This window comes from Aedes aegypti, chromosome 3 (genome assembly GCF_002204515.2).
Source record: "Aedes aegypti strain LVP_AGWG chromosome 3, AaegL5.0 Primary Assembly, whole genome shotgun sequence".
Classification (NCBI taxonomy): Eukaryota; Metazoa; Arthropoda; class Insecta; order Diptera; family Culicidae; genus Aedes; species Aedes aegypti.
In genome coordinates this window covers 295,468,366-295,482,172 of record NC_035109.1, presented here as the reverse complement: position 1 = coordinate 295,482,172, position 13,807 = coordinate 295,468,366, and the positions used below count along the sequence as shown (strand labels likewise).

General features: G+C 37.3%; 1 protein-coding gene across 13 annotated transcripts in view; it reads left to right on the top strand.

Moving 5' to 3' along the window:
- The window catches only part of LOC5566181 (serine/threonine-protein kinase PAK mbt), a 41,489-nt gene that overhangs the window by 17,847 nt on the left and 9,835 nt on the right, over nucleotides 1-13,807 (top strand). For all 13 annotated transcript variants that reach the window (XM_021848780.1, XM_021848777.1, XM_021848774.1 and 10 more), the window contains exon 3: nucleotides 13,117-13,807. In XM_021848780.1, the coding sequence (XP_021704472.1) occupies nucleotides 13,117-13,807 (691 nt within the window). The remainder of the gene's footprint in view (nucleotides 1-13,116) is intronic.

Sequence of the window (13,807 nt, the reverse complement as noted above, 5' to 3'; positions counted from 1 at the left end):
TAGATAACTATTGGTAGGAGTTTAGTAGTTCTTTTATTTCCTTTTTTTTCTTTTTGCAGAGTGAGTGATGAAGTGTGGTGTTAAGATTCAGTTAGTTCCTCAAGTATTCTAAAAATACGTCCAAATATAAAGGTGTAGTAGAAGTTTATGATTGCATATTTGTTTGCAATTATTCCAGTCGTAATTTATAAAAGCATCTCTGGACAAATCCTCAGGAGAGTTCTTGGGTATTCGTTGAATGAATTACTGCGAAAGTTACTGGGGAATTTCTGGAAGAATTCATAATGGAATAATTGGAGATGGTTATAAGGCTTTAAACAAAGCCACACATTTGAACTCTTCGTTAAGTTTCTTAGTGAACAAACCTCCATATCGTGCATGTTAGATCTCCACTCATACACCGCACATAATACATCCACTTTAGGACAGCAAACTTTTTGGCACTGGCTGACGCTGCCTGGACGATGTTTTGGCCAACGTCGTTGCAGTTGTTTGAATAGAATCGCGTGTTGTGCGACCTTGAAAGTAGCAACCTCCAGAGCGCGAGGGTCCATACGTATTATCATCACATCACCATTAACATCAATGCCCGTGGTCCTCCGTGTAGGGGTAGGCGGGACAAGATGGCTACCCGCTAGATGGCAAGTTGAGCACCTTTTGTTAGGGATTCTGATGAACTATATCAAATTGATATGACGACAAAAATGTTTACCGGAAAATCAATATTAGTACGTAGATATTGTTTAAGCTATTTTTCAAAGTGTTATTTGGAAAAGTATTTTTCACTTTGCAAAACCTCTGCAAGTAATCATGTCAAATACAAGAATGATTACTTATTATACACAAATAATAATGTATAAGTAGACTAGCTCATCCTTAGGGTGCTTATCTTGCCTCTTCTACCCCTACCTGGTCTACGCTCGAAACCAAAAGAAAAACCGGTCGATCGGTTTGCGGCGCACGCCTCGGACGCTCGCAGTGTCAGTCAATCGATTACGAAACGGTGATGTTTTGTTAATTCAAGAAAATCAAAGCACCGAATGCGATGTGTTACCTTCGAATGAGCGGGTCGCTTTTGGGGCGGTTGGTTTTCTTTTCAATGGTTGGCCAGGTTTCGGAATTCGATAAATATAAAGATCGTGTTTATCTAGCCACCCCAAAGACGTCATTCGTATGCGGTGCGTAGTGATTTTGGCCATTTCTCACGGTCTGACATTCGCAGACAAACTGGCGAAGTGTGAACGACCCACTTGTTTGTGTGTAGAGGAGTTGGATGCACATGCCGCAAATGCCAACCTGTTGAAAGCGTTTATCCGGTGAAGGATATTTAGGGGATCTCATCTGATTGTAATTTATGATATGTGACAAGTTTTACGATGGCTTGCGGGTGTTAAAAATGCGTCGAATCGATAGTAGCAATGGTGTTTAATTCAATGAGCGAATTAATGAATTTTATTAGCAATTTAAGATTATTGTTTGCCGATGAAGTTGGGGTCAGATGTCGGAACATATGAACCATGTGTTTGTTTGTTGCGTGTTGCATCAAGGTCACATGCTGCATAGTGGCAAAGGTTTTCATAATTTTCATACAAATTCATGCACTAGGCCCTCTATATAGGCGAGGTTATTGATTTTATAATGTTGGTGTTCTTGAGATAACAAGTTACTCCCATCCTGCATTTATTGGCTAACATAAAAAATAAACATTGTTTTCAAATTTTGGCTTCTTAAGCCAAATTAACAAAATTCAACCTTGGTCATTCTATAAAATACGCATAAATTTAAAAATTCCTTCAAATACGTTGAACATCTTATCACCACTATTACTGGTACACTGACTATCCCGAGCTCAGCCACCCTACGTTGTTTAGACGCACTAACTAATTAAACGACTGAGTTTGGACGAGTCGCCGTAGTAACATTGTCTAAATAAACTAATCGACGAAAGTGAAGCCGGCGTTGGTACACGTAAACCATACGATGGGAACTAAAAGCATTAAACAGTGCTTGGTGTGTAGTATAAAAATCAATCAACTGACTTCTGTTCCCTATGTCGCGCAGTTACATTAGCTGTTGCAGCTACTTGCTATAGTTACCCGTACTTGCTTGCACAGCTTACACCGACTAAACCAAACACCGGAAATATGAGCCAGGAGGAAAGCGATAGAAAACGAAAATAAACCACAAAACTAAATATTTAGAAGCGGAACATGCCAGCAAATAGTAAATGGCAGGGAGGGAGCAGTACCAAGTAAAAGACCGTGACGACACCATGGGGCTGACAATCGTGTTCGATAGTGGTATCATTTGTCATGTTTGACGGGAGAAAGAAGTCGTATTTGCCTATATCATATTCGACTAAGTTTCATTGTATACATTAGTAAATATACAGAGTAACATTGAAAGTTGTTCAATTGCGTGACTCTCTATTTGTATTATTGATTCGATACGACTGTCTGTCACGTGGAGCTACCTTTTTTCGGTTTCTATGGGTTTCGCGGGTATTGACCCACAGATGTTTTGCATAAAGAAGTTGAAATCTTCTAGCCTAAAGATTTAATTTTCATTTGGGAGCGTTTGATGTGTTATAGAGTGTCCATCCCGGGACATCCCGGGACAAGAAATCCAGGGATTTGGTAAATTTCGGGATTCCCGAAATGTACACTACCCACCATAAGTAATCGCATCACCTAGTATTGCAATACCCCAGTTGAATATTGCAGCACCCCGAAAAGTTTAGCATCACCTAAAAATTATAATATTTATGATGCAGTATCTCGAAATCCTTACTTCCTGCAAAGTTGCGGTCTTCAGCAAAGTTGTTCAACAGCCTTATGGCGTTCATTAGGTGGAGTTATGGATGCGCAATTTCGCCGCTACGTGGCGCTAGTGTGCATATTATTTGGTTATACTCCAGTAGACTCTAGCTCATGATCCTGACTACCTAGAAAGTTCGTGTCTTAGGCAAAGTTGTTCAGAAACTTGAAAGCAATTTGGGGCAGCTTTGTTTAGTTAGCCATTTTGCCGCTACGTGGCGCTAGTGTGCATATGACTTTGGTCATAATCATGATGCCGACCTAGAAAGTTGTTCAAAAACAATTTGAAGAAACACTGTATGTTATTTGTCAAATTTGATATTTGAATGTTTTGAAAACAAACAGATACATAATTTCATATTGTATCATATAATATTTCATCATGTTTCGATTTTTTTTCCTAAGTGTACAAGTTTTTAGAAACATACTTTCTGCTAAACATTCATGTTTGAAACATATTTCTATTAGGATATTTTGTTATTTCTCTCAAAAATATATTTTTTAACACCCTGCGGTGTTGACAGCAAAATTACTAATAAAACAGTGCTGTCTCAAATTGCTTTCAAGCTTTCAAACAACTTTGCTGAAGACATGAGCTTTATAGGTGCCCAGGATCATGAGCTAGAGCTTTCTAGAACATGGCCAAATCACTTGCACATCATGAGGGATGGTACACACATTATGTCATGCTAAGTTGCAACTGTTTTGAACCCCCCTCCTATGTCACGTTTTTTTTTTGTATGAGTCCGCAAATTTTGTAGGGCTTGACACACTTGGCTTTACCTTCCTCCCTCTTGAAGCGTGACGTAATTTGTGCAGGACCCCTGAGCAAGTTTTAGCTATAATATTACCAAATTACATTCACACTACCGCCACGGTGTCTGGCCATTTGTCGAATGCCATTTACCCGAATGCTATCTGGCCGAATGGGTCGTTTGGGCGAATGCCGTTTAATTCGTGGTTCGTAATCAAAACTCAAATTATAAATGACTGTTCTTTCAAAAGAAGCCGTATTTGTTACTGTCAAAAGCTGACTACAAACGCAATGCGAAAACCTCTGCTGGTAACTATTACCGCTAGCAATGAAATAAATAATTGCTTACATATAGGATGTTCTTCTTTCAGCACTGACTGATTCTTGAACTAACACTTAGAAACTAATTGTTTGTATATCAATGATAATTCATCCTTGTTTCAGAAAAAGCTGAATAAGTTCTTTGAAGTTCAGCTTAGAAATTCATTACAAATGCATGCTAGCTGTATTTCACAATTGATTTTATCATTATTAGCATTTATTGGCTTTTCTCGGTGTTCTAGTTATAGTTAGCAGGTCGAGGCGACAAATGTTTGCCTGTCTAGTGTTAGTAGTGACCAACGCTACAACATCTCGCCGTTCAAAACCAGGACGTTAGGCAAGGATTTGTCGTTTCGATTGTGTTGTTCATATATGGCCCTCTGTTAGTTTTTAACTTCTATTCATTTCTCTCGTCGCTCGCTTGCGATTCTATCCATCATATTCTTTCATTACTTTCCTTGCTCCCTTCGACTTTGAGTAGTATCGCATTCACCGAGCAAAGCCAATAAATGCTAATAATGATAAAGTCATGCGGTGATTAAACTTTGGATTTTAAATTTCGGCCAAACGGCATTCGGCTAAATTACCCGGAACCATCGCCACGTAGCGGCAAAATTGCAAACTACACAGTGCTGCCTCAAATTCATTTCAAGCTTCTGAACAACTTTGCCGAAAACAAGAACTTTCTAGGTGATCAAATTACATCATCACTACCGCCACGTAGCGGCAAAATTGCTAACTAAACAGTGCTGCCTCAAATTGCTTTCAAGCTTCCGAACAACTTTGTTGAAGACACGAATTTTCTAAATAGTCGGGATCATGAGTTAGAGCCTGCTAAACAATAACAAGTAACTTGCACGCTAGTGACACGTAGTGGCAAAGTTGCTAACTAAAAGTGCCTTCTCTTTTTTTTAAGCTTCTTAACAACTTTGTTGAAGACACGAACTTTCTAGGTGGTCAGGATCATGAGCTAGAGTATAATGAATTTGATAAAGTTACATGCATACTAGCGCCACGTAGCGGCAAAATTACGCATTAAAAATTTCGCCAAATAAACGCCATAAGGCTGCTAAACAACTTTGCTGAAGTACGGAAATTTGTAGATAGTAAGGATTCCGAGATATTACATCATAAATATTATTGTTTTTAGGCGATGCTAAACTTTTTGGGGGGTGCTGCAATATTCAACTGGGGTGTTGCAATACTAGGTGATGCGATTCCATACTTATGGCGGATAGTGTACGTAAAATTAGATGAAAACCATTAAATTTCAATGAAAAACACTTTTTCGAGGTGCGTTACGGGGTAAGATCTACCATATTGTACTTTTGTTGTATCTGTTCTTGTTAAAACTTATAAGTTACGGTCGGAGGAGTATAAGAGATTAAAAAAACACTAAGACCAACCTATTTGTCCTAGAATCCTAGATGATGAGGAGGTCGAAGTGGAAAAATGGCTCAATCAGCATCTGAGGTTGGTTTCAACTCATGAGACAAGTTCTTTCCGAGTTCAAGAGTTTATCTTTCGATATCTAGGAGGGAAACGATTCCGAATCAGTGGAGTAGCAGACCTACCTAACTTCTAAAATAAGCTTCTTGTTTCAAGGAATCTAAATGTCTCATGCGATGAAACCTGTTCACAGTTTCAAAAAACGACTTTGAACCTTATAAGTAGAAGCAATAATTTGATACGCTAGAGTACCGATGTATGGTCAAAATCAGTATCATTCAACCAGCTTATTGGCCGAACCTGATTAAGGGGCGCGCTTTTGAGAGTTTAATGGTGACAAACTGTTTTCTCCAAAAGGTATAAATAGCGGTATCTTTTTCTAAAGAGCCTCTATGCAAAATGGTAAAGAATGATAACACAGAGTAGCAAAAATAACACTTTTGCCTGTCTTAAGGATCAAATTATGTGTCTCTAGTAGATTTGGGGTTGCTTTATATTATACCGTTCTCAAAAATGTTCCAGCACGTCAAAATTTTTAGCTACAGGTCGTCAAAGTTGTATAAAATACTGCTTTTATTGATGTTTACATGAATTTTATAGTATGATTTATCGAACTTATTTGTGATCTAATACACCAAACATACAACCCAAGTAACCACAAGCATTATACCATTGCATTAATTTGGTCGAAAGTCAACATTTTTTGCATTAATAATGTTATCATGCATTTATTCAATAACTGTCAAGCAATGATGCTTTTGATTAACATTGTAAATGCTTTGTAGCATTATTTTAGTATAGCATTATGCTAAGCGTTTAGAGTGAATATACAGTTATGCTGTCATACAAGATAACATAACGCACTCGAATCTGTAATAAATAAGTAAGACGATCGAGCACGTTCGCACTCGCTCATTACGTTTTGTGGAATATGGAAGAATAATGAAATGACTTTCTTTCATCTCGAACCCCCATTTCATGATCTAAGGATATAAGTATTCATTCAAAATTGTTGTATTTTATCTATGAGACTCTTTTATTCATAAAGAGCGAGAAGAAATGTCGATCAATTTCTCTCCCCCGAAATCTGTTAAATGCGCTACGGCTTTGTTTTGTGGATTAAGTTCTGTTATTTCCTCTACGAGAAAGAATGGTGATCAAATTATTTCTATTGTGTTTCATTTGGTGAGGAAAGGAAATTAATCGCCGAAGAGAATTCTTTCTAATCGTAATAACTGGGCGAACAGTAATGTTGACACACACAATGGCTTCGTTTATAAGGAACTTTTATCCTACCTTATTACATCAGCAGCTTTAGCACAGGACACCAACGCGCCAGGCATCCAGCACACCATCATCCTAGTTGTGGGTTCGAATCCTGATTCCAACAAAAAAAAATCATTAAGCTGGTAAAGAAACCCATTGAAAGGTAGTCAATGGATTCATTGTTTTGTTTATTTTTAACGCAAGCCCTAAACATACATTGTTTTAAGCTAATATACATCATGAACCCTAAATATACAAACATAAATGCTTTAGTAGGGCTTGTGCATTAAAACTGCTTTACCAAGTATTGCATTAATTTGGTTGTTGTGGGGCCCTTTCCTACTTTAATTATGCTTTATAAAGCTCTTAAAGGTTATGTCACTTTAAAACAAAATCTGATAGCATACTATAGAGCAAACATAAAGTATTCATATAAAGCTTCGTGGTTACTTGGGAATGTATGACTTGAAGTTTCAATTCAGATGTAATTTGGTTGAAATTGCACGATTAAATTTGAAATAAATTGATTTTTGCAATATGCTTGCAGTCTCCATACAAAATTATTTGTTTCTCTTATATGGAAAAATACAATACTTTTCAAAACAATCAAAAAATAACTTTTGAACATCGAAAGTATTATGAACTTTGTTGATAATAATTGTTATACACATAAAGTTTGAATTCTGTGGCAAATTGAGCGAATAAATTGCCATACAAGCTAACAAACTTGCATGCAAGTTGGCTGAAATAGTAAAATTTTGCATTTTCAACAGTTAATATCTCAAAAACTAGACGTGTTATGATATGTCTGAAAACGGCAATGGATTCAGCAACCCATATTTTAGTAAACAGCGGTATTTTGGTGCTTGAGACAAAAACGTGTACCGCTGTGTAATTGTACAAAAAACGACTGCTTCATTATTTCTCAATAGTAATGGAGTAGAACGATATGCACTAAACACAGAACACGGGTATACCACAAAAGATCAAAGAAAACTGGTCGCAGTAGTTCATCCCGAACAGAAACAGTAATAAAAGCCTTATTCAATGATATAGATAAATATCATAGAAAATAACAAATGAGTAATTGTTTTCATGAAAAGACCAATTTACCAAGTAAAACACATAATTTTATTTGTCTAGTTGCAAAGTTGTCTTTTTTTTTTATTCTGCTCACTTTAGAAAAGATACCCGTTTCATTTTAAATATATCAATTATTTAACCGAAAACCCCCGCAAAACTGAACAAATTTACAGTTTAGCTGTAAAATACTGTCGAACACCTCGATGAAAGCAATATTTTTACTAGACTTTCATAAAACAATGTGGGTCGCGCACTAGAAAAGTTTGGGAACCTATGAATCTAGATATTCCTCTGATCATTCCTTTACAATGATTTTCAGGGTTTCTTTTAAATTTTTCCGCCGGACATTATCCAGGAATTCGAAGTATTTTTTCAATTGTTGGAAAATTAAAAAATCCCTCAAGACTCCCAAGAATTCATCAGGAACTTCTGCAAATCAGAGTTTACTTTTGGGCTTTCTTAAGAAACACCTATTGGAAAAATACTTGAAGGAATTCCTGGACAAATACTTTGAGGACTTCCTAAGAAAATTCTCAAAGAATTTTAGGAGGAATCTCCTTAGTATTTTTTGAAGATAGCCTCAGATACATTTCTGGTTGACATCTTAAAGCAATCTTAAACAGTAATTTTGAAGAAAATCTTCCTAAATCGATAGATCCATCTCTGAAGAAATTAGTGGTCGAGTTCTTGTAGTTGTTCTACACAAAACCTAGAAAAAAAATCCTCGTGAAACATTGGAAAAATCATTATTCATCAAGTGCTCTTAGAACTTTCTTCAGAAACATCTAAAAAAATATCTTTGGTGGAAATCCTGACGGAACCACTGTAGTAATGAATAATGAATTATTTCCAAAAAAAGTTACAGGTTAAAAATATTTTGAACGAACCTGATTCAGCAAGTAAATGAGACCCGAATTCAGATACGCGTATTTCGACCTCAACTGTGGAGACGGGCCCACGCCACGTCTTCAATGTCACGATGAATTGCAAGAAATATCCTTGGTGAAAGGTCTGGTTGGATTATCTGATAAATCTTCATAGACATTCTTATCCCCGGGTTTCGTTGGTTGATTGGTGTTTTCTTGATTTATTTAAATCTAATTTTGTTTCATCTATGTTTTTTTAGTTGATTTTTTAATCCTGCTTGGTCTTTTTTTGGTCCTTTTTCAGGCATGAGTTCCTATTTTTAAGACACAGCAATGCATTAATATAGTAAAACTTGATTTTTTCCTAGTAAATCATTTATCCATACGATGACATTTTCCATGTCAATGAATTCATTCCAACAATTCGTTTATGCTCCACGGCTAGGTCACGCTTGAATGAGTCCAGTGTTAATACAACAAAAAATAACTGACACGGCATAGAAAGTGATGGGCAGTGCCACCTCTGCTGTAGGAGGAGAAACAATTGAATTTTTCAGCTTCCTACTGTCTGTCCCCTTGCTCCTGCACTTGGCTCTGCTTGACCGTTGTTTTTTTTCTGTCTCCGGATGGGTTGGACGCGTGGAAGCGAGGAGGGTTAAGTTGAAATCAATTGACTGTGCTAGAAGAGCAGCGAAGAAAGGTGCCTCGCAAAGGTGAATCTACAAGGGTTCTGTGTGCTCCACCGTATGGTTGGCTGATTGCCGATTACGTGATGGCTTTTGTGTCTCCTCGATGGGCAGGGGCGTAGCACCCTGTTGCTCTCAAAATCCTTCGAAGATTTTTTTCAAAAACATATCTTAGAAAAAATCCCAGATACATTTTTGAAGGACTTCCTGAAAGCATTCACAAAGTTTTTTTTAAGAAATCCCGAAAAAAAACCTGATCTGATAGTAATCTTGAATTAATATATTATTTATGAAAGAGTGCTGAAAAACATGCCAGGAGAATTTTTTGGAAACATTATTAAAAGATTTTTTTCCTCAAATATGCTAAAAGAACTTTATAGATTTTCCATACAAAATTGTCAATTTTAGAGTGTTAGATTAGGATTTTCACAGTTCTTTAGACATAGCTTATATTTCAACATATATTTTTGAGTGATTATTCTAATCACGAGTTTAAGAGCAATAACTAAGATCTAGCCTACCCAAGTACCCTGGGCTTGGGATTATATTTTCCAGGGAGCGATGAATTTTGATAATTGATCGCTGTTGTTAGTAGTTTTGATTAGATGTTGGGTGAATTTCAAAGCAATGGCAACCTTTTTATTACAAAATTTAGATTTTATCTTCTGACCTAAAATTCTGGTTAAACTACTGTACTATGCAGTTGGGCTGCACTAGGCTATCACTCATCAAAATTACTTTCACTTCGGGAAAATATAATTTCAAACTGGCGAGAAGATTACGAACTGAGGGTGGGTTAGGAGCACAATTAGACCCTTGAATGTGCAATGTGGGGTAGTAATTGGGAATGCCATTGACGGTTTGTAATCTTCTACGAGGTTTTCGAAAACCAACAGGGCGCGTGCACCGGGTTGCGGATAGGAGCAAAGGGAGATCAATAGCATCTACCTAAAATAATAGAACAAAAAGCCGTTCGATGATTAGGTAATGTTTAGCGATCTTCTATGGTGTTCTAGTACTATAAAATTCTTCACTCACTGGGAATTTTGGCCTTGATAATAACAATAGTGATAAAAACATAAAATAATACCTAATACTTGATAAGTACAATGTAGCTTCAATATAGTAATAAATGAAATAAAATCAATTTTCTATACTTGACAAGGTTTTGAAGACAATCAATGAGTGAAAGAACTACCTATTAGAAAAGCCACATCAGCTAAGGCTATACATATACAAATGTTGGTCATAGGGTCATGGCGAGCATTCGGTATGTACGTCTATGATTGATTCTTATCTAATAGGGGCACTAGAAGACCACGCGGACAATTTCGAAACAAATTATTTTTATACATCGGTCTTACGATCCGAAAGGCTCAGCTATGCTGCAAAGTCATTTTAAAAGCTATTCATTACTACTGTTTAATTGTTTATAATTCTAACAAAACTACATAATTAACTCATTACTAATCACTGTTTCTATATTCTCTTTTTCTCTCCTTCTTATCTGTTGCATGATTATGAGCATCACTAATATAACGCATGAGCATGCACAATAAGAATAATTTCAGGATTGAAAGCAGTACATGGATACCTGGATAGAATAGCTTCGAAAAGGGCGCTCAAAATATAATATTTCTGATCAGGGAAGTATTATTATTAAGGGTATGTATGTTTTTCCATTATTAACACTTAGATCACACAAACAAATGAACTAATAATATCAAATATTTTTAAAATATTTTTATTTGAATCAGTATCGTCAATCAGTGCAAAAACAGATAAAGTTTGTAAAGTTATCACCATCGATTGAATTGCGCTCTGTATAGTAATGTTCAATCAGTATCAAAATCTCCTAAAGCGTCGCATTGTGCCATCAGCAGCCCTCATATTGTTATTATTTTGTTGTTTATAAAATTTCTGGAAAGCGATCAGCATATTCTTTCTTACTTGTACAATGGCCGATCTATTTGGAATTTTAATAAGTCAAATCTAACTTCAAAACTCAAATTTAATTGCTCTCAGCACATTTACATTTTGCAGCATTAATCGCATTACTGTGTCAAGTCTTCTCCATTCCCTATACCCTACCCCAACCCTTCTTATCCTTTCCGATGGTGTTCAAGTGGTCCGCATAGACTATTACGGCCATTACCTATCCCTTCCCCCGGCTTTGGACTGACTTGCGCTCTCATTGCCCCACCAAACGCTGCAAAATGAAAATGAAAATGAAATAACTAAGATCTAGCCTACCCAAGTTGATCATTTTGTATGGAACATCGAAAAATACTGTATAACAGAATCCCAGAAAAAATATTAGTGGTAATGTCATAAGAAATTTCTTAACAATAAACAAATTTAGATGAAATTTAAAACAATGTCTATAAAAACAAACGTACCGATTTCTGGAATGAATAATGACAGTAGTACCCATGAAAGAATCCCAATAGGAATTCTGAGTATAATTCCTGAAGGAATCCAACGTTCGAAGGAATCTGTTGTGAAACTGAATGTATCATTAGTGGAACTCGTCGAAAAATTACTTAGGAATCTTATGGAAGAATCAACAAAATGCTAGTATAAAATTCATGAGCCTATTCCTTGTGATTTTGAAGTTTTGCATTTGATAGAATACATAACCGGAAGATAGACTAAAAACAAATTCTGGAGAAATCCTAATAGAATCAAGAATTTCTAATGGATCTTTAGAAGAATACTTCGAAAAATTATTTTAGAGATGCCTGCTAAAATTGTGGTGTTATCTTTGCAAGAATATTTGATGGAATCTATTTCAGGAACACTCAAAGAAACTGCATGTACTTTTTATATTCCGTGTCTACCACTGGCCAGAGTAAAATTGCTAAGTATTGGAATTGGAATTTTCCAAACCGTTATTGGACCTTCATATTACTCAGAAAACAAATTAGACCAAGACGTTTTGTAAACTACATATTGTGAATGGTTTTTTGCCAAAAAGGTGCAAACTTAGTGTATGATGACCGTTTTTGCATGAAATTCGTGAATGAACTTTTAGTGTCGCAGGTTACGCCCTGTGAGGGAGGCACCGATACTACACACATAATATAAGACAACGTTATTTTGAACTGCAAGATAACTCCAGTATGCCAACAACAATCAAGGCAGGCTTCGAGAAAATCGGTAGTTTCCTTTTGTTGTGCACCTTCGATCTTTCCTGACAAACATGAAAAAAGGCCACAGTTTTCTATGTACTAAATATTAATTTTCATTGGAAAAAGTAGAACGATGCGTTTTTCAATGCTTTATGTTCAATCAGATTAAATGGTGCTCACGTGACATTACTTGCATTATATGCATGAATTGATTTTTATTCGATTTTTATTACTTTTGAAGAAATACGAAAATGTGTTTTAATCAGTTACGCGCTTTTTTCATGTTAGTCCAATGTTTGAGATCTGGGCTCACAGTGACAGTTCGTGACAGCGGAATCTCGGCTCACTATGACGTACAGAAATTTTGTATTGGTTTCTCCCTCCCAGGTTACGCCCATCCTGGTTACACCCATGCCGATAGATACTCGAAAATCAATGGGAATGGTTATTATAATTGAGCCGACCGTCGTTTTGTTCGCTTCTTGAACTGTAAGTCAGTGACACAAATGCGACAAAATATTTGCTCAAGGTGTGGGATTGCAGAAAAGACCTTTTTCGTTGGATGAATGCTTAATTACAGCACCGTGGAAAAGTTATTTGGGTTGTATATTGTGATCGTGAGCTGAATGAAAACTAAATGTAAAAGCGTAGCGATTGATTGCAATCGATTCCAGATTGAATGAGAATTATATGTTTTGCTTGTGTCTTGCAGTTATTTATAATTTAATTTGTTTTTTTTTTCAGGTCACAAAAATCTTCTCCCACTGGTTATCCACATCAGCCGTACCCGGGTCAATATCCGGGCTCACTCCAAGGACATCCTCAGCATGGAACGGGGCCACCTCCGCTGCATAGTAAACCCAACTTCAGCAGTTCACCTTTGGGCCAAGGTCCTTCAACGGTTCCACCCTCTCACACGAACCATGTGCACCATCAAGGTATGCATGGGCCATCCGTTACCGGGCAATCTGGCATGGCAACGCCTCAGCTTGATCTTGGACCGAGTAATCCGGTCCCCCACCATCACCACCACCATCCGAACCACATGGGTGGAGCACCCGGAGCTGCTTCTAGCCATCAACACCAGCCTCAGCAACAGCAGCATCTCCCGCCTCACAACCAACAGCAGCATGCTATGCCACCGGGCAGTAACGGACCCATGAATGGACCGGGTCAGTTTCCGGGCCATCATCAGCCCACCATACACCACAAGATGCCATCGCCCGCTTCGATCACGGGATCGACAGCCGAGCCGAATGTAAATAGTATGAACAACAACAATCCCAGTACAAAGGCCAACTCGCGGGCTTCCAGCTCCAGCGGTGGTAACATTTCCGTCGCGCATAGTACGACCTCTTCCGTGCAGACCGGCGGTGCCAGCCAGCAGGGTGGTTCGGGTTCCACGAAAGCCGAACAGAGGTTGACCCATGAACAG